The following is a 22,961-nucleotide window of genomic DNA, read 5'->3' on the forward strand; positions in this document are numbered from 1 at the left end:
GAAGTCAAAGTTAAATAATTAATAGAATGTCCTACATAACAACAGTACAAGAACAAAATTGATAATTTGGAGAACAAGTACAAGCTTCAGAGGTACAAAATCAACCGTGGATGCATCAATACATTTATTTATTATTTTTCTTATAATATAAATAAAATATTTTCTGTAGAACTAAAGAGAATGATAAATAAATGTATTGATACATCAACGATTGATTTTGTGCCTCTGGAGCTTGTACTTGTTCTCCAAATTATCGATTTTGTTCTTGTACTATTGTTATATAGGACATTCCGTAAATTATTTAACTTTGACCTCACTGTGGGACTAAATTGATGCTAAATGAAACTTTTTTGGATTTAAATAGGACACTTTAAATCTTAAGGATCAAAACAGAATTACGCCCAAACATAGGGACCAATTTAGTATTTTACCCTATTTTTTAAATCAAGTTTTTAACCAAATCACTGCGTGTTTTTTCTCTTTCGTACTTATGCCAACGACTGCTTCTTCTTCTTCTTGCTATTGTTGTTTATTTTTCTTCTTCCTCTTCTGTCTCTTTCTATTCTTCCTTCTCTTCTCCTTCTTTTGTTATTGTCGTCGTTGCCACTACCGTTGTCTTCTCTTTGTTGTTGTTGTTTAATTTCTTTTCTTTATTTTGTCATCATCTTCCTTTATTATTATCATCGTCCTTGTCATCTTCATTTTTTCTTTTATATATATTCAGAAAATTGGAGCACAAAATTTTTGATGTACAATACATAAGTTTTTATGCACAACATACAAAATTTAATATATAGCACACAAAAATTTAAAGGACTACACGTCTAGAATATAGAGTATTGACACAAAATCAACAAAATAAGTACAGTATAAAATTTTCGATGCAAAATTTTAGTTCACAATACAAAAATTTGGTATTCAGCATAAAAATTTGGTGCTCAGCATATAAATTTTTGAAGGACCATATGTCAAACATTGACACCGAACTAATAAAATACGCACATCACATAAATTTTGGTGTAAAATACATAAATCTATATACATAGCACATAAAATTTGATATGGAGTAAATAAAATTTGAAAGATTATATACCTAAATTTTTGAGTAACCCAACTAATAAACTATATTTGCAGTCAAAATTTTATGTATTATGAAATTTTTTTTTTTTTGTATTATATACAAATATTTATATGCTATGTATAAAAATTTTTATACTATATCAATAAATTTATATTATATACAAAATTTTTTGTATTATATCAATAAATTTTTGCATTTCTCTATAAAAGACTTATATGCTATGGAAACACGAAAAAAAAAATTAAAAATAATGATATATATACAATTTTTTTTGTTAAATTTTTGTCAACTTAATTAAATTTAATTACAAAAATACTTAAAAAAAAATTTGTTTATGGTCCAAAAAATTGAAATATGTCTAAAACATATTTTAAATATGGTAAAAACTTAGGTACAATACGTAAAATTGATAACTGTAAGAACTGTAAAATAAAAATATAATAAAAGTAGTCAATTTATTTAACTGTTCAACTATTAATTTTATATAAAGTTAGCTACACTCACCTTTAAATATACCAAAAATATGTTACATGGTCAAGAAAAAGCATAATTATATATTGCTATCTCATCTGTGACGTGACATGTTCATTAATTCAAACAATAACTAAGAATAAGACCCCCAAAAAAAACAATAACTAAGAATTAACATTATAATACCAACAAGATCCTAAAAGGTACAAATTGTTAAAGAAAGCATAACTAAAATATTATTAATATAAGCTTATTTTATTCTCTTTTTATTTTGAAAGCATTGAATAAACATTTTTATGCAACAAAGGCAGCCTGTTTAAGAATCGAAAGTTTTACGTTAATAATTACATAATCACGGTTGTGGACAAAGAGCGTAGTTTCAGTCGCTGAACGAAGCGCGTAAGAGGAATATTCTGTGCGGAGTTGTGTTTCTTCTTCCTTTACGCCACTGTGATGGAAAAAAAATGGAGGGAGAGAAAGAGAAGGAGCGAGAAGGAGAGGGAGACGGAGTGGCGTAAACTCAACACACTCTCTCTCTCTAACCCCGCCAACCTCGTTTCTCTCTCTTTCTCTCTCTTCCGATTCGATCGCCTTAGCGTTCGATCGTGCCCATGCTACAGAATCCTATTTCCCTCTCTGTCTCTTCAATTTGAAACCGTTTTCATATTCAATGTCTGCCTGGTATGACCATTTCTCATTCCTCTAAATTTTTCTTTTCCTTTTTGGGTCATTCTTACATTTTTCTCTAGATTCATGTGTGTGAGTAACGAAACTTTCGTAGATTTCGATGACTCATTTCTCTTCGTTATTTTCATAACAAATTTGAGAAAAACAGATATACCCAGTTGGCTCTATTTTGTAGCTTCAAGCTCAATTTTCAATTTTTCTTCCATTTTTCATTGGTTTCCGTGCAGATGGGCATTTTTAGTTTGGTCACATTTTTTTTTTGGATATATTCTTCTCCTTCTTCCCATTAAAATATGCGTTTTTTTTTTCATTTATTTTAAAGTATTATTGTGTATGATTGGATCTGAAGATGAGTGGATCAAGTTAGGAACATGTGCTTCTTTTCTTGGCTGCATGTTCTGCTTAATATTATATTACTCTAACTTGTCTTTGCTTGCTGCTCTTGCTTACTGCCACGTTGTTTTCTTTTAGATGAGTTATATGAATCTCTGACTTTGTTTTCTTTCTTGTTTGGCTAATGTATTACTTCTACTTTTACTACGGTACTACCAGTTGCAATTGGGCCTCAAACTGATCTGCTAAGGACTCAAATATACTCAAATAGCAATCTAGTGAGTTTCTCATCCTCTTGGTTAGTTTGGTGCATTAAAGGTTATCCTTTGCATTTCACTTGTGTTTTCAGCTGCCTGGATGTTAAGTATATTGGTTAGAAGAACTGGGCCATTTCCAGGAATTTTCTTTCTTAGATAACTGATTTCGAATTTTCATTGGGTTATTATTTCTTAGTTCCTAGATAATTGACCTATGTATATTATATCAATATCAAGACCAATGATTTTGACTCAGTAACTAGATGGGCCGAGCTCTTTTTGTCTTAATTGGGACAATAGTCCAGAAAATGTTTTCAGTATGAACAGTTTTAAGTTCCTTTAGCTATTGCAATTACTTCATGCGTATATAAATTATGTTTTGGGGAAAAGAAAGGGTGCTCATAACTCAGATGTTGGTATTTTGATGTCATCAGGAATTTAGGTCTCTCCATATATAGGGAATTGGTTTCTCATGAAAAACTTGGAGAAACCTTTGGTAGTGAATGGAATAAGTTAAGACGTTTTATGCCATGTTGCAAGTTGTGTAAATTTGGATTTGATCACAGAAACTTGATGAATGTGTTTTTTATTGCAAGAGCGGAAAATTGGTGTTTTTTCAGTTTTTCACTTCTTCTCTTCATTCCTGTTTAGATATTTGGGTAACATCGATTGCTTTCTCTCTCATGTCCTTCTGGATTTGTTTGTGAAACTGAATTTATGATTTACCATCATTGAACCTTTGATATCACATTCAAGCTTTGTGCCACTTACTCTAATTTCCTTAGATTATGGGTTAAGTAGTGTTATTATTATAATTCTTCAATACAGTACTGATTTCCTTTAATGTAGTTTGACCGTGTTGTCTTTTGAATTACAAAGTCAGAATGTCTTATTTTTTTTCCCTTTCATATTTTGCATTTTGAATCCCAGGCTCTGTTGGGAAATAAAAAAATGGCAAAAGGAAGCAGGGGACAGCGTAGGAATGCTTCGCATAGGTATAGATCTATCCCATACCTGCTGCCTACTTGCAAGAAGAATATTTGTGAGGATATGTGCCCAAAGAAATGCTCTGAAGCCTTGGATAAGAGGGAGTGGAAAGATGTCACATGTTCTGTGTGCATGGAGTACCCTCACAATGCTGTTCTTCTCCTTTGTTCTTCACATGACAAAGGTTGCCGTCCCTATATGTGTGGGACTAGCTTTCGTCATTCCAACTGCCTCGATCAGTACAAAAAAGCATACACTAACATTATATCAACAAATAATCAAGGTGCATTACAAGATTCAAACTCCCTTGCTGGGGAGAAAGAAGTCTTAAAGCTTGCATGCCCACTATGCAGGGGACAGGTGAAAGGTTGGACTGTTGTTGAACCTGCTCGGGACTATTTGAATGCAAAGAAAAGAAGTTGCATGCAAGATAATTGCTTGTTTTCTGGGAATTACAAAGAGTTGAGGAAGCATGTGAGGGCGGAGCATCCCCTGGCACGTCCCCGTGCGGTTGATCCCGCTCACGAGCAGAAATGGAGATGGCTTGAGTGGGAGCGTGAACGTGACGATGTGATCAGTACAGTAACATCAACCATGCCTGGGGCAATGGTTTTGGGAGACTATGTCATAGAAGGACGCCAAAACAACATTGATACAGATGAAGATGAAGAGGATGCTTCTGTTGATGTAGATGGTGCTGATAGAAATGGTAGAGTTCAGATGAGCATAGAAGCCATGAATTTATTCCTCCGGCTACATTCAGCTCGGCAAGGGAATAGGAACCTTGACAACTTAAATTTACAGTTTAGACCGGGATCAAGTCAGAATGGGGCACAGCATTCCACTTCTATTGGTGGGATGGAATTTGCCAATGAAGATGCTAGAAATAGTGAAGTTAATCATCATGATGAATCACTGGTTAACCACCTCCATCACCATGGCACTGGCAGAGTTCTACTCCATCGCTCAGGCCGGAGACACAGACAGAGAGAAGGACATGCAGCTCAGGGTAGCTGAAGATGATGCTGGAAGCAGGATATTGGAAAAGGAGAAGTTTGGTAGGCATATATATGATTTGAATCTTTAGCATCATAAATTGGGTAGTTTCCAGATCCAAAAGAAAAGCTAGGTAGTTTTAATAACAATCGCAGGTATTCTTTGCAAGGATCTTAGAAATCAGAAATTGGGCATTTATGTTACGGGGTAATTTCTTTTACTTGTACATTCCTACATTCTTTCTATTATACACATTTCATTATGAAATTTACTCGTGTAAAGGTTTGATTGAGGTCTTTAATCTCAAACTAATATTCATGCAAACGATTGGTAACAAGCAGTTTCAGCAAATTACAAAATCTAAAGTTCGATGATTTTGCTTTTGATGCAACATTATAGTAAAAAGTTACACATTAAAAGAAATTGGAGGAATTAATCATGATACCTAATTTCATTGGAATGTGGACATTTTTAAGTTGAGATCCCTTAGAACTTTGAAGCACAAAAAGTGATATAAGTTTACAAATATATTTACTTCAAAAATTTAAAAATTCATACTCTTAGTTTTCAAAGAATTTTACTTTATCTTTAAAGAAAATCGTACCAGTTTGATAACATGTAGATAACTTGGAAAAATAGCTAATAAAATTTAGTTCTAGTTCCAGGAGTTCATGTTCTTAGTCTGATCACACTTGGATTTGATTGGCATTTCCATAACTAATTGATACTAGAATAATATTCACGCAATGCGTGGAGAGCTAAATTAATTATATTATATAGTATAAATTGAAAATGCTATATATATTGCTTAGGGATATATTAGATAATATGTAAATTAATATTAAATTTAGAAGTTAATTTGTAAAAAGTATTGTCCAATATATTTATTTAATTTGACAATTTATATATAATATTATTATTCAACAAAAAAGATATATAAAGAAAAAATATACTATTTTAATATAGATAATAATTGTGCTCAACCGTTATTTTGTAATTCAATTGAATAATAATATGAATTATATTTAATTGATTAAGAAGTTCAAAATTTTGTCTAGTAGCATATCAAAATTAATTTAAATTTTATAACGGTTGATGATAAATGATAATTTAAAATAAAAATTAATTCAAAATTTAATAATTATAAAAAATAAAATTAAGCATAAATTAAACTATAAGTAATAAAAATATTCAATTGAAGTTTATTTACCTAATTTTATATAATTATTTATTTTTTTTAAATAGTTACTTTTATTTTTTTTCTTTTTTAGGTTATATTTAAATATTATGATATAGTGATGAAACTATTAGATAAAATACAAATATGAATATTATTAATGTTTTGATAATTAAAAACGACATTCAATTTTCTAATTAATTTTCATAAATCATGACAATATGTATTTTCAACAATATTGTTATAACTAAATAATATTAAAAAAATATAAATTGTTGAAAGAAAAAAAAATGATATATAGACGACAAAGAAATTAGATAATTTATAAATACAATTACATAAAAAAAATAAAAATATTAATGAATATTGAATACAATTACACAATCACCTAATACATACATTTAGAAAATTTAGAAAAAAAACTATGATCATTAATCAAATTCTAGTTGTGCAAAAAATTAGCAACAATAGAAAAAAAAAAGTGAAAGAAGTATGAAATTATGTGAGAGCTGATAAAAAAAAATGTGTGAATTAGCCACTTAAATTAATGCGACATAATGCAAAGATATAAAATTGTGCTCTCAAGTTGTGGGAATTAATCATCTAAGCTGACGTAATATAATAGTAGAAAGCTAATAATACGTCTAGAAACTATCTTGAGCTCTGTTTTAATATATTATTAATAGATTGTTTAGATGCAAAGGAATTGAAAGATTTTCCACTAGAATTTTCCAATCAGCGGGTGACGATCCAACTATTAGAGCTTTTAAATGATTCCAATATATGAGTAAGGCATTACATAATCATGATTTATTCTCTACATTAACGGTGCTCTGATCTAGCTGTTGGTGTACAATGACAAATTGTACAATAAAAATACAAATTAAATGGATGGTTAGAAGTTAGTGCTGTAGGATTAGGTTTGGTTAGTTGGCTTGGTGAATTGGGATTTGTATTTCTTTCCGGTAATGTAGGATCAAATTCCTATTTTCTTGGGATTAAGCATGATACATAGATGAACTTCTTGACAGCATATCAAACAAGGGTGGTTGTGTAAGAGCTTTGTTTGAGGCTAAATATTCTTCTTCCTCCAAATCCCAGTAGGAACACCATAACATATTGGAGATGCCCCTGTCAGAAAAGGAAGGGTGCAGACTTCACGTGCTTGGCCCATGAAAGCTCCAATTTTAGGTCGGTGACCACAGTTGATCCTAGGTGAATCAGTTTCTGTCGATTCTTGTACTTTCTTCCTTGCACCTTTCCTCTTTGCTTTACCCTTTAAGTTCATCGCCTCAAATTCCTCTGATAATAAGTTACACTGGAAGCATTCCTTTGGAAGATCAGACCTCTGTTTCAACCACGCATCAAGCATAGCCTTACCAAATCTATCTATATCCTTGTCTGTCACTTCCCACAAATTGGCAACAATAACCGGAGAACCAGCCAACAGATATGACAAGGGAACACCTTGTGGCACATAGTTCCCCTGCAAGGTCAATGAACCACTGCTGCACCCCATTAGTAGCGTAGCAGCACATTTCTCTAGTTTCTGAATCTCGTGCCGCGGAATGTATTGTGCTCCTGTGAAGATGCATTCAAACACCTTAAATATATTTACAACCGGAAACTATAATGTATCATATCTATAAATTTTAAGACATTTAATAAAGCTTTACCACTGCCATGCCCAAAGTATATGAAAAGGTCATGACTTGTTAATGCTGAAGCTAGTTCTTTGACGGTAGGTTTGGAACCTGCCTTTCCCTGAAAAGTAACAATGAGAAGACATGATTATTCATTGGATCACAGACAAAACAATCAGCAATACAAAAGTCTATTAACAATTTACTTTGGTGAAAGTACAAACTACTAAAATACCTCAAGATTTTGATCTCTAAACCAGTTCTCAAATTCAATTTGAGTGCGAGAGAGATCACCATCCGGATTCAATAAATAGAAGGCATCCAATGGATCTATAGAAGGAAAAGATACTAGGTTTCTTCCCTCCTGTTCCTGATGGATGCCACTGATATCAAGGACAGCAGAGATGCTGCTAACTGAAGGCATCCGATAAACTTCCAGGTTTCTTAATATGGGCAAACTTTCCCAAGGAAGCATCTGTCAGTGGTGGAAATAAGCAATCTGATTAGGTTTGTTGAAAATGCTGCTACTTTGAATGCCAGCTAGGGAGCACATAGATCAATTATATTAATTTTGGAAACATAGAAAATGAAACATTTTTAGATAGAAGCATGAACTACAACTTAAACATGAGGAGGCATTATATTAATAATAAAAGGTACCATATTACTAAATGATAAATTCCAAAACATCCAGAAAGTAGAACTTGAAACTAATTCCTAACTACCATTAGGTCAGAAAGAACTTAACTTACCTGCACCTCATAATCCAACACAAGAATTACTGGCTCTCTATTAACAGTGTCATCAACTTCCAGCACTTCTAATGCGTCATTTAACAGCTGAAAAGCGACCTCAGATGATACTCTAAACTCATTGGCAGCATTTAACAATATCCCACTCCTTGCTTCATCACAATAACCTACTTTAGAAACGTAACAGTCTTTCCTTGAGCATAGTTGTGAAACAATTGTTTTCCCTTCACTAACATATTTAGAGCCTCCAAGAATAACCTTAAGAAGACTCTCATTTACATCTATTTTGCACTTCGATCTTAGATCATTCACAAGATTCTTGAGCACCAAGTCAAAGTTCTTGCAATTCAACCATTCTCCAAGAAGCAAGCATTTCCATGGGCCAAACCACAAGTCTTCAATGTTCCTGGTAAGGTATGCCAATTTTAAGAAGATTTGAAAATTACTTTGCTATAATTTTAAATTACTACTAGTCATATCCAAGATGTTAATGTGCATAGTGGCATATTTAACCTTTTGTATATCCCTTGAAAAGAGTAGAAAAAGTGGCTATTGCATTGAATACAAGCAGCACTACTATGGTGAAATGGAGCAATAGATGTGTTTGGGACTTGGGTATTTTGGAGTACCCAAAGTTCCACAACAAGTAGTATATGATGCTTGATATTGTATTTAAAGAGCATGGTTCTTCTTCCTTAATAGCTAGCTTTTAAGGTGTGGTTCTTAACTTTACTCAGGTGCTTAACAATATGCATGGTAGCAAAAGCCCAATTTAAGCAAAGCTAATGCAAATCAGCTCATAAAAATCATAAGCAGTAGCACACCTCAACAATTCATCAAGACGGTGGTCAAGGTTTTTTCTTCTCTTCCACCATAAAATTCTATTCTGTGGTGTATCTTCAAAAGGAGATAGTGATGACAAGTAATTCTCTTCCAAGATTGTTCTGAATGCTGGAGCAACATCATCAACTGCTGTGAAACCCCACGGACAATGCCAATTTTCACTAGGTTTTTCAAGAAGTGTACCAGTTATAAGATCATCCTCATTTGAATCTGGCAAATAGAAGTTATAAATTATCTGTTAGACAAAGATAAGCTTAATACTTACATGAGATGCAGACTATGTCTAAAGAAATTAGGTACCTTGCAAAATAGAATCTAGAGGCAGTAACATTACAATGGGTTCACTCTTAAAACTCAGTCGTGAGACCTGCATCCATACTTTAACACTTGTAGGATAAAGCAACAATTCCTGAAGTAAACTAGCATAATCATGTCCAAGAAAACTTATGCAGATTATTGTTGTAGATGGCAGACTAGCTAGAAACTTTTTCACATATTCTGCAAGATCTGCAGAGGTATCAGGTACAAGCCTGCAGGAAGTAACATGTACAGAGAGAATTGCATTTGCTTCAGGTTATGTCAACTGGAGCTTCATTTCTTATGCAACAAGAACAACTGTTACCTGAGTAAGTTGAATGAGCCTTCTTGCTTGCAAGATTTAGATATATATGAACCCTGAAATTGAACATGTGATTAATACTTGATGGGATGTAATTGTCACATACCATAATTACAAATGTCACTTCAGAGCACCTAGTAACAAGAATTCATCAATGTTTCACTGATAGCATGAATCACTCTTGGGTTACTAAATTACTGACAATGTCTAAATTTTTAAATAAATTTGTGTCATCTAGATTGCACACAAACTAACCATTGCATGTGTATAGCTTAGATGTAAGTGCTACAATGCACAACTCATGCCTGTAAGCAAGCTGTAACTCAGTCAAAGGATTACTTAGAGACTTAGAGGACAAAATAAACACAATTCTATAGGAATTAGTATACTGAGAAATACACATGATGATGCCCAAATCAGAGCACAAATTTACAAGAGAAATTCCCATTTTCTGAACCAACTAGTGTTTTGTTCCACATGTCAACATTTAAAGCTGAAGCCTAGATAAAATTCCATAATATTTGATAGTCACAGAGAAACGAGTCTTGACAAGGGACTGTACCTTGCATCTCCCAGTTAGATTTGAAAGAAATTGGTGAGTATAATGAGTTCCAATTGAAGCTTGGTGGAAATACGAAGCCCAATAATTTTCACTCAAAGTTTGGCTAAGAGATGACATAGAAATTTGCTCCCTCAAGGTGGAAACATGTATTACAGCAAGTAATTTAGACACCTGTTGCAGCATCATTATCATCATAAGGTCATGACCAATCCAAATGTCAAAAAGGAAACATAGTAAGAAACTATAAAGCTCAGAAAGAGGATTAAGCAACTAAATATTCAGCTACAAAATACGAAGCATCAACGATTATCTAACCATATAGACCTGTTGTGCAATCTGCATTTAGAGATAGTTATAGTTTCCCCAAAAATTAACCAAAAACCTAAATATTACACTGACTTTTTGTCAGAGATAGATGCAATGCAATGTATATATAATTAAGGCTCTTATATAATTTTAATCTATATTATACATATTACAATACTAGTGTATAGTGCATATTAATCCACCATTATTTATCAAATGTTTGCAATAAAAACTAGTGTATAGTACTTTGCACTCTAAGAGGTCTTGGGTTAAGTCAGAAATTAAAAATATTTTTGTGAATATACATGACAAAGGACATTTTAGAAAAAAAAGTGTGCACCAAACTTCTCCCAATCCCCATTATCTATAATAGATTAGTAGATATGTATATTCTTTAAAATATATATTCTTCATATAATCATATTCAAATTTTGTTTGATTCCTTGAATCCTCCAAAAAGCAATCAGCACTTCCACAAATTTACTAATTACTATCAAGGAAAAGTATCCAGTTTATAACAACCAATAAAAATATTAAATTAATTTAGTGAAAGATTGTAATGAGTAATAACAACATGAAAATGGAGAAGTATGACCTTCTGAAAAATAACAGAAACCTCACGAGAGAGTATGAAGGCTACCATCAGCCAAGAAGCCAGGTCTTCAAACCTGATGGAATTTACATTACGGAAAATGTTCCTGTAAGGTAAAATCAAAATGTAAAACTTCTAGAGTTAGTTATTCATAAATATGTTCCTGGAGCAGCAACCATAACTAAGTAGGGGCTACCCTACTTTAAAATTTAATATATTCAGACCTCAAAATCTGAACAATAATAATCAGTACACATACCTTGCAGCCTTGGAGTGATAGCATTTCAAAGAATACCAACATATTTCATAAAGTATTTCTGCACGTTCAATTGTAAATACATCTCCTGGGATCTCCTTTGGGACCATGAGCACAAAATAATCTAAAGGAATAGAGGAGAATGTTTGGTAGAATGGATTTCTGCTGGCTAGAACTGATACACTTCTTAGAAGAACTTTATGAACTTCATCAATTTGATTGGGATATGCAAAGCATTTCACTGTGGTTCAAGTTCAACAATCACATCAGAAGGAAGAACTAAACAACTGTATGCCACAAATAAATACTACATGACTTAGACATCAAAGAACAGAAATTTATCAAGTATAAAGCAAAGCAAGTTATGAGTCAACTAGTCTGCAATTTCACATTCCTGGAAAATCAAGATCTTGCATGCAGAATAGCAGAAGTGCTCTCAACTGAAGCATCCTATCCCATCAACTATGAAGAAAGAAGAGTCCACAAAAATAACAACTACAAGTAAAAGCGATGCAACTATAGCTCTTGACTGGCAGCTACCAAAGTAAGCAAAAGCACATTATCATTGTGAAAGGCAAAATATCTTGAAAGGATTGATAACCACCGCCAATAGATGACCATTGAAAATGCACAAATTCACACAAGAGCAGAGCAAAAACAGAAGATATGAAACAGCATCCGTACCTAATCGAGTAAGCAACTTCATTGACATTTTTCTCCGGACAAACTCCCATTTCAGATTAATAAAATCAGTTAGTAAACCAGATTCCAAGACTTCTGAAGGAAGACAGTGCCAACACCTCATTTTTGAGAAAATGCATGTTGCAGCAGTATTCAAATCTGACTCCTTCCTGTTTAGCATACAAGATGGATTGGAAATAAAATTTCCATCCACACTTTGTACAACTTCTGACTTGCTGGAAATGCTTATATCTTGATTTTGTGAAGCTCGATATTTAGAACGGGTTATCCTTGGTTTATTCTCAATAGACAAATTTGTATCCTTTGTTAAAACCTTTGCTGCATTCTTTAGCTTTTTATTTTTCTTTTCTCCAATCTTGGATGCTGGCCCTGCTTTCATGGATTTCCTCACTTTTTCACCCATTTCATTCATTGTAGAGCAAGTACAAGTTTTAGCAGAACCACATTTAACATCCATTGCAGTTTCATCACTGCCATTGTCAGGACAGCTAAGAGAGTTTTTCCACACAGAAAGATTTAATTTATCTAGAGCTGATGTGAACCAATATTTTGCGGTCTTTCCATTAGTAGTCCCTTCACAACTGTCAAATTTACTTTGACACAAATCTCCAAAAAAGTGATTAAGTGTCACCTCAAGAATCAGTTTACACTTTGAGCAACACAACATTGTGTCGCTTTTCTTCAAAATTTCCTGAGCACTTTGAAGTTCCTTTTCTGCTAAATCCCAGTGTCTTTTCTTAACATAGAGCTTTCCTAGCAAATTACATCACAAAAACGACAAAACAACTTTATACCACTGAGAATGAAAAGTTATAAATCAAAGGGAGAAATTCTACAAATGATTTTAATACCTAAGAGAGAAGAGAAAGCAACGGTAAACAAAGGCAGCTGCAGTGAATCAGATATGGCTTTCCCCCACTGGAGATAAGTTTCAGATTCAGTTGCATCTCCGATCATTTCAAGGATAATTCCTACCTGCATAGATGGATGAAATTGAATTGTAGTGCATAACAGGATACCACCAATTCACCAAATAGATTTGATTCAAAGTACAAGATAGATGATGTCACAAAGTCAAACCTGAAGAGTGCTCTCTAGATAACACTGCAATATTTTCCATGGACTAAGATAAAATTCTTCCAAGTTCCATGATATAGAATCAAATAGCAAAGTTTCCCTAGCAACTGATTTGCTCACTTCAATTCTATCAACTCCATCCCTAAGATTCTTAGAGAAATCAACTATTACATTGTGCTCTTCATTCATCTGCTTAACAACGTGCGTAAATTTAAGATGGAAGAGTTTAGAATGTAATTTGTGGGCTTCCTTTGCAAATGAAAGAGCCTAGCAAATAAAACAGAAAAAGAGATACTGTGAGCTGGGGAATAATGTAAGCCAATGCTATATAAACTCAAAAAGAAGAATACAACATGTCCTCCATTGATTAGGTCGACTATAAGTAACATTGTTAGCTCTTGTTACAATTTATGCATGGCCCTAACCTTGAAAAATGGGGCAACCTACCCCCCCCCCCCCCCTATATAGTTTTTTCTTCATCAGTAAAAAAATTAATTATGCCTTATACTATGTTAGAGTGAAAGATATCTTTATTTCTAACAAGTTAATAAGAAAATTCAACCTATTGCAAACCAGCACATATGGAATGAAATTAACTTGATATATATTCTTTCAAGAAGTCAATTTGAATTGAAAGAAGATAAGACACATCTCCATAGATCTACAGCTAATAGACAAAGAATTTTTAAGTTGATAAAAAAACCGTGTTTTAAGATAATTAAGACATGCTTGAATGAAAAGGTAGAAGCTAGAAGGAGGAAAGTAAAAATGCATTTGGACCTATATAGAGATGTATTAAAATTTTTGAATTTTTAACTTTGATTTAGACCATATCATGAAAGGGACCCCTGGAGCAACTGTTTAGTTTTCTCCATTTGACCTCCCGGTCACAAGTGTGGTGCTTGCCATAGGTTAGATCTCTTACATTACCCAGTGACTACAGCCATTCCCGAAATCCTGTGTAACACAGGAAGTTTGTGCACTGGACTGCCCTTTTTAGACCATATCATGTCCAAATCCATTTTCAAGTTCATGTATGTTTCCACTATTTACCTATTCAACCAAGTTGGAGATAAAATATACACCAGTTTCGCAATCTCTTATTAAAATAGAACAATGAAGACAAGTATGACACATGTTTCAAATAGCACTTATCTATTACTTAAAAAAAATTAAGGCAGCCAATGGGTAACACAAGAATTTAGATTGAATCAAAATTAGTGATACTTACCTCTATTAACCGTCCATTTGCAACAAGCCTTGGGCACAAATCATAGTAAAGATAACCAGCAAGAAAAGTGGAATGATTTGGAACAGAAACCTAGGAGATTAAAAGAGAACAGAGTGATGATTTTGGATAAAAGAGTATGATAAAGTCTTCCTAAAAACGAACCTTACATTTGAAATCAGTTCCAGAGCAGCCTTTTGAACATCATCAGCTGTAATGTCATTTTGAAAAGAGTCTCCACTACAGCAAGAATTTTTATGAGAGCTAGAAAGTAAAAATGAGAAAATCTGCTGAAACCCTATTAATGATGAATGGTTTCCTTGAAGATAACGTGTCCAAGATTCAATATTTGAAAGTTCATTAAAGTGCTCTAATGAATTCTGGAATGCCTCACAGATAGGTGAAACACATAGAGCATGACTTAGCCTTCTACTTTCCCAAAGAAAAGTCAACCACTTCTCAATTGAGACATTCTTCCATTTAAACATTCTACTCAGCAGCTTGTATGCATTACTGGAGAGTTCCATGAAACCCTGGGGATATGCCAACAAAAACCTAAATCTTGTTACTGAACATATTATGCAACAACTCCAGCAACCAATATGACAAAAGAAGTAAAGTGAACCTTCAGTTGTATTAAATCTATTATATTGCAGAGTAGAATCATTATACTGTCAGGCAGATAACAGTCTCCATCCTCAAAGCAACCAAGAGGAGAAATACCCAACCATAGATCCAATGTAGCTTTGACATCTTCAAAGATTTGCTGGTTAATATACAAAACAAAGAAAGCTTACTAGCTTAGCAAAATAAGAAATTCAATAAGACAAAGTATATAATTGATTCTAAGACCATAACTGAGGACAACATTCACCAATGAAATTCCTGTGTCAGCCCCTTCCAAAAATTAAAAGGAGAGAAATAAATAATAGTTTATGTTCTAGTACCTTTGAACTTGGTTCAGCTTCTTGGGTACAAAGTGCACGCATGCAATAGGCCACCGACAACTGATGCTCAATGGCATTTTTATCAGCACCCGTCTCACCAAATATCTCCTTCTATTTAAGAGGAATTGCCTCGAATAAGTAATTTATACAATAGTAAACAATAGTTTACAAATAATAAAGGTTACCATGATAGTTATTGCTTCTGAGAAACATTGAATGCAGTCCCTAAGATCGCCAGTACCACACATCCTTAGTGCCTTTCCCTTTCTAACCAGAGTTTGTGCCTTTTGAAAACAAGTATCTGGTGTGATGTATATATCTTTCAGGAGGATATTTATAATTTTCGTTTGCATTTTCTGACAGAATTCTGCATATTTAAGATTAATTTCCTCATATGCTTGAAGTTCCTACAGCAAACATTCACAAAAGGTGCAAAATCATTACATACATAGCAGCAAAAAATGATGAAATTATATGCAAAGGAAATATCTGCTATGATAGTGAACCTGCTCCAGGATGATGCTAATGTTCCTCTTGGAAAACTCAGTGGAAGATGACAGGAGAGAGTACAAGGTAAGAGAATCAACTCCCTCATCTACCTGCTTAGCTTGTTTACATTCTATCTGCATGACCATATTAAAACAATAAGTCAAAAGAAGTAAACATAAACAGAAAACTGATAAATACTTGAAATTAAATGCTTTGAAACAACACCTTCACCCACTGCTTCAATACAGGAATAGGAGTTGGCAGATCCTGAAACAGATTGTTGGCAGTGGACCAGTTTGTAAGGATCTTAATCACTTTCTTTCGTATCTTAGGACTGCTGATGTCATAAAGAATATCTAAGAGTAGAGCACTTCTTTTGTAAGCCTCTATTACAAACTCTTTCGGAGCCCCTTCCGTGAAATTAGCACAATAACATTTAATACAGATCCAGGATGCTTTGCAACACAGGTTTAGAACCTTAGAAGCCTGCATCAAAATGTCATACATTGTATTTGAGCAACTTTAAGATACATCTTTTCCACATTTTCATTTCTCCCATGATCTACCTATTTGCACTTTTTTTCACAAAATCAACGTCAGTGGTAGAATATGGCAGCCCTACATTATTCGAGGAGCTTTTAAGCAGTTTATGTGTGATTTACTTGCAAACACAAACTTTTAAGTATTTAATTAATTACTAATAGAGTTTTTGAACCTACAAAAAGAACCAGGTGTCTTACTAAATAGTTTGTCGATGCATTGCCAAAGCTTAGTTGATAAAGCAAATAAATGATGAGGAATTTGATTCTTTCTAACCATTCTTATATTTCAATTGAGCTCAAGGACATTGTGTACCTCCAATACAAGGAAGTAACTACAATTTTCAAGTTTTCAACCCAGTTTGGGTTTCATGGAATGCATGGTGGAGTTAAAAAAAAGTCCATTCAAAAACCGTTACTTAATATAGACAATTACTCGTGTAACCTCTGGAAATTAGAGAGTAAATTACCCCTTTTTCATATATTATCGCATAATAAGCCTAATGGTACACGCATTTAACACATGAAATAAATATCCATATATATTAATTTGAATATAGAGAACTAGATAAGTAACTTATCAGTTATCACGTCATTTCTATTCTTTTAGGACTATAAACTTGAGACAAACTTGTGTAATCCTTGAGTACATTTAATGTGTGTTCCAATATATATACTTCAGATTTAAAGTGAGCAATACTACTACCAGCAGCTACTGGTTTATATTAAGTGAAAATACTGTATGCCATCCATGCTTCTCACATCCTGTTTGTTAAAAGTTAACTTAACAAAGCCTTTTCCTACTAGGTGAGCTACATGGATTGTGTCGTGTCCATGCATTGAGATGGGACAAAGTTTTACGTTGGCTGGCACATGTTTAACACAATTCAACATGGATCCAAATTTCGACATTGCGTCATGGACATGACTCAGGATGCGACAAAGTTTGACATGAATTGTCACAGACCTAACACAACCTTACATGGATCCAAAGACGTCATTGCGTCTTGGTCATGTATTGGGATAAAGAAAGGTTTTACATGGGTTGTCGCGGCCCTAACACAACCCCACATGGATTCAAAGATGTTATTGGGTCGTGGGAATGCATTGGGATGCAACAAAGTACAACAGGAGCTATTGCAAGCTTTAACACAACCCTGCTTGTTTTTTCCAAGTTTAGGATTGGCTATGTAAACATAGGTTGGGATACTCTGAAAATTTCATAAGTAAATATATGACATTATATAAAAGATGGTAATGGAAAATAGTATATCAATACCTCATTTGGCTGCTTGTTTCTGTACAAAGCTACAGCAATATTGTAGAGAGAAGCAATTATGTATTTCATCCCTTCAGTATCAATCCATTTACTCGCCATCATCTGCTTAACTAATCTTGTGCTCTCCTGATATGTTGGAAACAAATAAATAAATTGTCAAAACACTAGATCTAATAACAATGTATTTAGAAACTCAGGAAGCCATTTTTAAGTTGAAAAAAATTAGAAATAATAGGCGGACCTGGAGTTTAAGATTAGTTCTGATAGAAAGAGTGAAGGTTGCTAGAGCTACATTAAGCAATGTTCTGCTGTTTTCATCAAATTCATCTGTGTTCTTTTCAGATGTAAAGCTGCAGGGGGAATGAACAAAGTGTATAATCTTTATATTTTTTTGAATTGTCTTATATATGAAAAAGATGTATATTGGTAAACTCTTGGAAACTGCTCTTCAGCATTAACATGACAGGTGAAGATTCTAAATAAACTGTGCTGTATACAATGAAAACAAACAAGAATAGATTGATAATATACACAAAGGACATAAAGTAGAATTAATTTTCAGATATTTAACTGGATGTACCTTAGGCTAGAAAGAAGAATTTGACAAAGGATATAGAATGCATCTTGGACTGTGGACAGCATTGTTATGGCAGAAGCATCATCCTCCTCAGTAACTAACTGCTTCCTTTCTGAATTAACTGATTTAGCAAGTGGTTTGCATAGAAACTTCAATGCCTCTGAGTAAGATGGCAGGTAAGTCATATAAGACTCACAGCCAGAATCTAACCAGGCAAATGCTTGACCAAGCAAAGGTGGCGAAGTCTGTATCATTTTCTGATTTTCCATTAAAGTGCCAAGTAGACATTCAAATTTTGCACTTTCAGAGGCTGCAAGATCTCCAACCTTGGACCTCAAACTGCAGCTAACAAGGAGCAATCCAGCAGCATATAGCCTGAGTACTGAGTTGATAGGTGTCAAAACCTGCCAAACTACCCCAATCAAAGTAGAATACAAAAATTTATCAATTATACAAACAAAACAAGCACCAGAAACATACCTTTTGAAAACGCTCTGCTATTTTGTTCAAATATGCTGCAAATGTATTACAAAAACTTGCATTTGCAGGCTGACATTTGTTGGCACAATAATTTACAAGTTCAATAAATTCTATTCCAGCATTGCCTTCTTCAAGCTGAAAGGAAAAGTATAGTTGATAAATAGGGGAAACCATTCCATGAAGATAACACCATACTAAATTCTAATTAATTAATTAGCTAAATAAAATTGCAAATCTTCTACCTATGTCTAGTCTAAATATAATTTAAATGGTAATAGGCTATGGTAAGTAACTTTGCATGGTTACTTTCTTGCAAGCATTAACATGCAGAATCATTAAATTGTAAGCAGAGATCTCCTATACAATACCTTGCACTCAGAAGCAACACAATCGAATATATCAATAATATACAAGGATTCATCCCCCTGCAGAGCTAACAGTGAAGAGCACATCCTTCGGGCAATCTGCGTTTAAAATTTTATTAGGGCAACAAGTACAAGATTTATCAAAGTTTATATCCAAAACATAAGAAGCGTGTTACCTTGTAGACTTGATCGTTGACCGGAGATTTGACATACTCAGTCAATGTCATGCGGCAGAACGAGACTACCAGATCTTTATCAGAACATGTCTTCCCCAGTAAACTCAAAGCGCATTTGCCCAGATTAATCACTAACGCTTGGTGTTTATCATAAGAACTGGCACCTAACCCCCTAAAACAATAAGTTGAATAAACAAGAAAATTTAATAGCTAATATCAGTTCAGAGCATACAAAGCTGCAATGTGTCCAAAATAAGGCCCTCTGAGCAAGCATTGGAAAATACAAGTTGATGTTTTAATACAAATGGAAGCTGAAACTACTTCAGAAGCTTCTCATTTTTTTTTTCTTTTTCATACAATTATACAAAAAACCGTGCTCTATTTGTCAATAAGCAATATGAAATTACTATTAACAACACAACCTTGCCAGAAAAATGCCGGAACGACAAACACTGACATACCTGAGCCATGGCCTTACTTCCTCCACCAAATCAAGCACCCTCCTGAAGCGCGCATACTCTTTACTAGTCCCCACCGCCGCACACCTCACTAGTGCCACAACAATCTGAACCACCAACAAAGACAACTCCTTATCTTTGTCAGCAACGCCGCCCTTATCTACCTCGGGAAGAATCTTCGCCTTCCTCTTTGTCGATTTCGAAGTAGGCTGAAGATTCTCCAAAATCCGTAAACCTTCAGCTTCTGCGTCGTCAACCCTACCACAAGCTTCGAGACATTGTACCATTCGAACTCTCAGGAACTCAACTGAAAAGGGCTTGGATTCCAATTGAGAAGCCACGGATTCCAAGCAATCCAAGCAGAGCTTGAAAACCTGGAAGAGCTCGAGCACAACGGCGCCGTCGGAGGAACCTGATTTGGAAATGTTAGTGAGGTGTTTGGGGAGAACGGACAGAGAGCTGTTGAGGAATGGAAGAAAACGCTTAGCGAGGGAGCGGATTAGGGTTTGATCGGGTTTGGACTTGGAGGACTTGTTGTTTTTGCTGAGATCGGCGAGGGGACGGAGGTAATCGTAGACTTGTGTGAAAATTCCGGCGGAATCGGCGGATTGGAGCTTCGATATCAAAGAAGATTCAGTTACGGAAGCCATAATCGGTGAACGGAACAATTTGAAGAAGAAGAAGAAGAAGTGTTGTGCGAAGTTCAAAGGGAATGGAAGCAGAGAGGGTGGTCGCTGTTTGGGAGAAGAATGAAAGTGCGAGCTTAATTCCAAAGGCGCCAATGGACACCGCAATTTCACGTTTCATTTCAAATTTTGTTATTGGGCCTCCCACGTTTTATAACGGTCTATCACAATTTTTTCTGTTTTGTTATTGGGTGTTTATTTTCTTGTGGGTTATGATGAAAGTTACATATATTTTTGGACATTAAAGCCAATTTTAAAGAGGGAAATGGAGAGGAAGAGGCTAAACCGAATAGCCCAAAGAGAAAGCGGGCTCGATAGAACGGCAATGGAATCATAACAAAACTTGATAAAAGAAGGGCAGGGAACATCCAAAAAAAAAATTGAAGGCAAGGGAAACACCACCTTTAGTTAACATTTTGATAATATGATTATTTATTATTTAATTTTTATGCATTGATAGTTTAAATAGTTATACACAATCAATCATTAACAATACATGATTAAATATGTGTATAAAACACTAAAACTGCAAATTAAATTAATTTCTAATATCTAATATCCTAAACATTTTGCGTTATTTTAGTCTTTTTTTAAATCTATTAAACATAGAATTCGCGTGGATTCATCTCCGATGTGGAGAGCTCCCCGCGTTCCAGGCCGGCTCTATTCTTAGGTGGATGCTCTCTTCCAGCGTGGCATCTCCTCTTCAAGGGTGCATGTGCTCCTCTGTGATTCCTCTGTCAGCTGTCCTTTTTACCGATTCGCTCACGCAACCTTCCTTCTTCACGGATTTGGTTGAACAGGTAATCATTACTTCGAACCCTAGGACCTTTACCTTCTTCTCCTAATTTTCTTTCCTCTGCCCTACGAAACGTTGTGTGGAAGCTCTGTTTCTTGGGACTTTGCTTCCCCGCCGTTCATCCAGGTTAGGGATTTCTCGTTACAGTCTCAAATTTAAGATCTCCAATCAATCAATCAGGTGCACTCTTTTGGTGCCTTTAGTTCCAAACCTATTTTCCTCTTCATCATTTTTTTCTTTCATTGTGTACATCTTTGTGATCAATTTTGGTATCTCTTAGATAGTTAACCCAAATTTTATTGTCTAGGGTTTGTGAATTTCCTAATTTGCAAATTGTCTATCTGACTTAGTGTGTTTTGGGTTCATGTTCTTGGTTACATTCTTTGGAAGTTGCTATTAATTTGAGTATGGTCTATGAATCTGGTTCATCTTTTTCATTTCATTGTTTAGAATTTGATGTTAATCTGATTATCATTTCTCCTTTTGCTAGCTGTTGAATTATTTGTTGCATGTGATTTGTGTATTTCATCAATTTTTTGGATTTTATAATGATTATAAAGATTGTCTTCTTACTTATGTTTTTTTATATTTATGGATCATGGGTTTGGTTTTGTGAATCATTGTGTAGGTATGGGGTTTCTACCTAATCTACTTCTTTTGTGGTGATGTGATTGACAGAGTTTCTAAAACAAAGTGAGTTGTTAATCTGATTATCATTTCTCCTTTTGCTAGCTGTTAAATTGTTTGTTGCATGTGCTTTGTGTATTTCATCAATTTGTTTTTTGGATTTTATAATGATTATAAAGATTATCTTCGTACTTATATTTTCTTATATTTATGGATCATCGGTTTGGTTTTGTGAATCATTGTCTAGGTATGGGATTTCTACTTAATCTATTTTCTCTGTGGTGATGTGATTGACAGAGTTTCTCCAGTAAAGTGAGTTTATAAACACAACTTCTCCGATTCAAGTTTTGTATTCCCAATTTCATTCTCTCCTATTCAAGTTTTGCATTCCCATTTTCATTCTCATTCAATAATCCTTTTGAATTGTTTGAGTTGAATTTAGGAATTTATAATGTTTTTTGTATTCAAAATCATGCTCTGCTATATATGCTTGATGTCAAATTTTATGAAGCACTCAAATAATTATATCCAAAGTAGACCCATTCATTCCAATATTAAAAACTGATGAATCTATTTTTTTTATTTTGTGTATATTCAACAAATCCATTAAGTTTACATAAAGTAAATTGCTGGTTGTATGTGGGTTGTGTGAATCATTATCAAGGAATGGATTTTTTATCTAATATATTCTATGAGTGGTGATGTGATTAACAGAAATTGATGTATAGCTTTTTGGTCATTTATTTTTATTTTGATTTCAACTCAATTGCATTCCATTTTTTTATTGTTTATGTAAAAATTATTTTATATTTCAACTGTTGCATAGACATGCAGCTCTTTACTCTGAATTTAAGAGGTTCATTGAGAAAAGAATGGCCTTTGTTACACTAAGATGGCATCACGGTACTTTTTGTCTAACTAGGAAATTCCCTCATTCAAAGAGAAATACGTGGAGTAGGTTATCTTCCCT

General features: G+C 34.0%; 2 protein-coding genes across 2 annotated transcripts; one reads left to right on the forward strand and one right to left on the reverse strand.

Annotated features, from left to right (window-relative positions):
• The first annotated feature begins 1,866 nt into the window (after positions 1–1,866).
• Positions 1,867–5,079, forward strand: LOC112783704 (uncharacterized). Its single transcript, XM_025826748.3, has 3 exons — positions 1,867–2,233; positions 2,792–2,850; positions 3,760–5,079. Exon 3 carries the CDS (start codon positions 3,781–3,783, stop codon positions 4,831–4,833), a length of 1,053 nt encoding a protein of 350 aa, XP_025682533.1. The 5' UTR covers positions 1,867–2,233; positions 2,792–2,850; positions 3,760–3,780; the 3' UTR covers positions 4,834–5,079.
• Positions 5,080–6,716: 1,637 nt separating this feature from the next.
• LOC112784436 (separase) lies at positions 6,717–20,654 on the reverse strand. The gene is made up of 27 exons (XM_025827638.3): positions 19,883–20,654; positions 19,422–19,593; positions 19,249–19,344; positions 18,881–19,015; positions 18,404–18,804; positions 18,065–18,173; positions 17,824–17,949; positions 16,231–16,491; positions 16,023–16,139; positions 15,702–15,923; positions 15,517–15,627; positions 15,195–15,335; positions 14,740–15,102; positions 14,573–14,662; positions 13,345–13,608; positions 13,116–13,239; positions 12,247–13,017; positions 11,566–11,803; positions 11,310–11,412; positions 10,409–10,579; positions 9,850–9,902; positions 9,528–9,757; positions 9,209–9,437; positions 8,385–8,790; positions 7,868–8,107; positions 7,666–7,753; positions 6,717–7,570 (listed from the first exon to the last, which is right to left on the reverse strand). Exons 1-27 carry the CDS (start codon positions 20,527–20,529, stop codon positions 7,062–7,064), a joined length of 6,417 nt encoding a protein of 2,138 aa, XP_025683423.1. The 5' UTR covers positions 20,530–20,654; the 3' UTR covers positions 6,717–7,061.
• Positions 20,655–22,961: the final 2,307 nt, after the last annotated feature.

Source organism: Arachis hypogaea, chromosome 20, assembly GCF_003086295.3.
Source record: "Arachis hypogaea cultivar Tifrunner chromosome 20, arahy.Tifrunner.gnm2.J5K5, whole genome shotgun sequence".
NCBI lineage: Eukaryota > Viridiplantae > Streptophyta > Magnoliopsida > Fabales > Fabaceae > Arachis > Arachis hypogaea.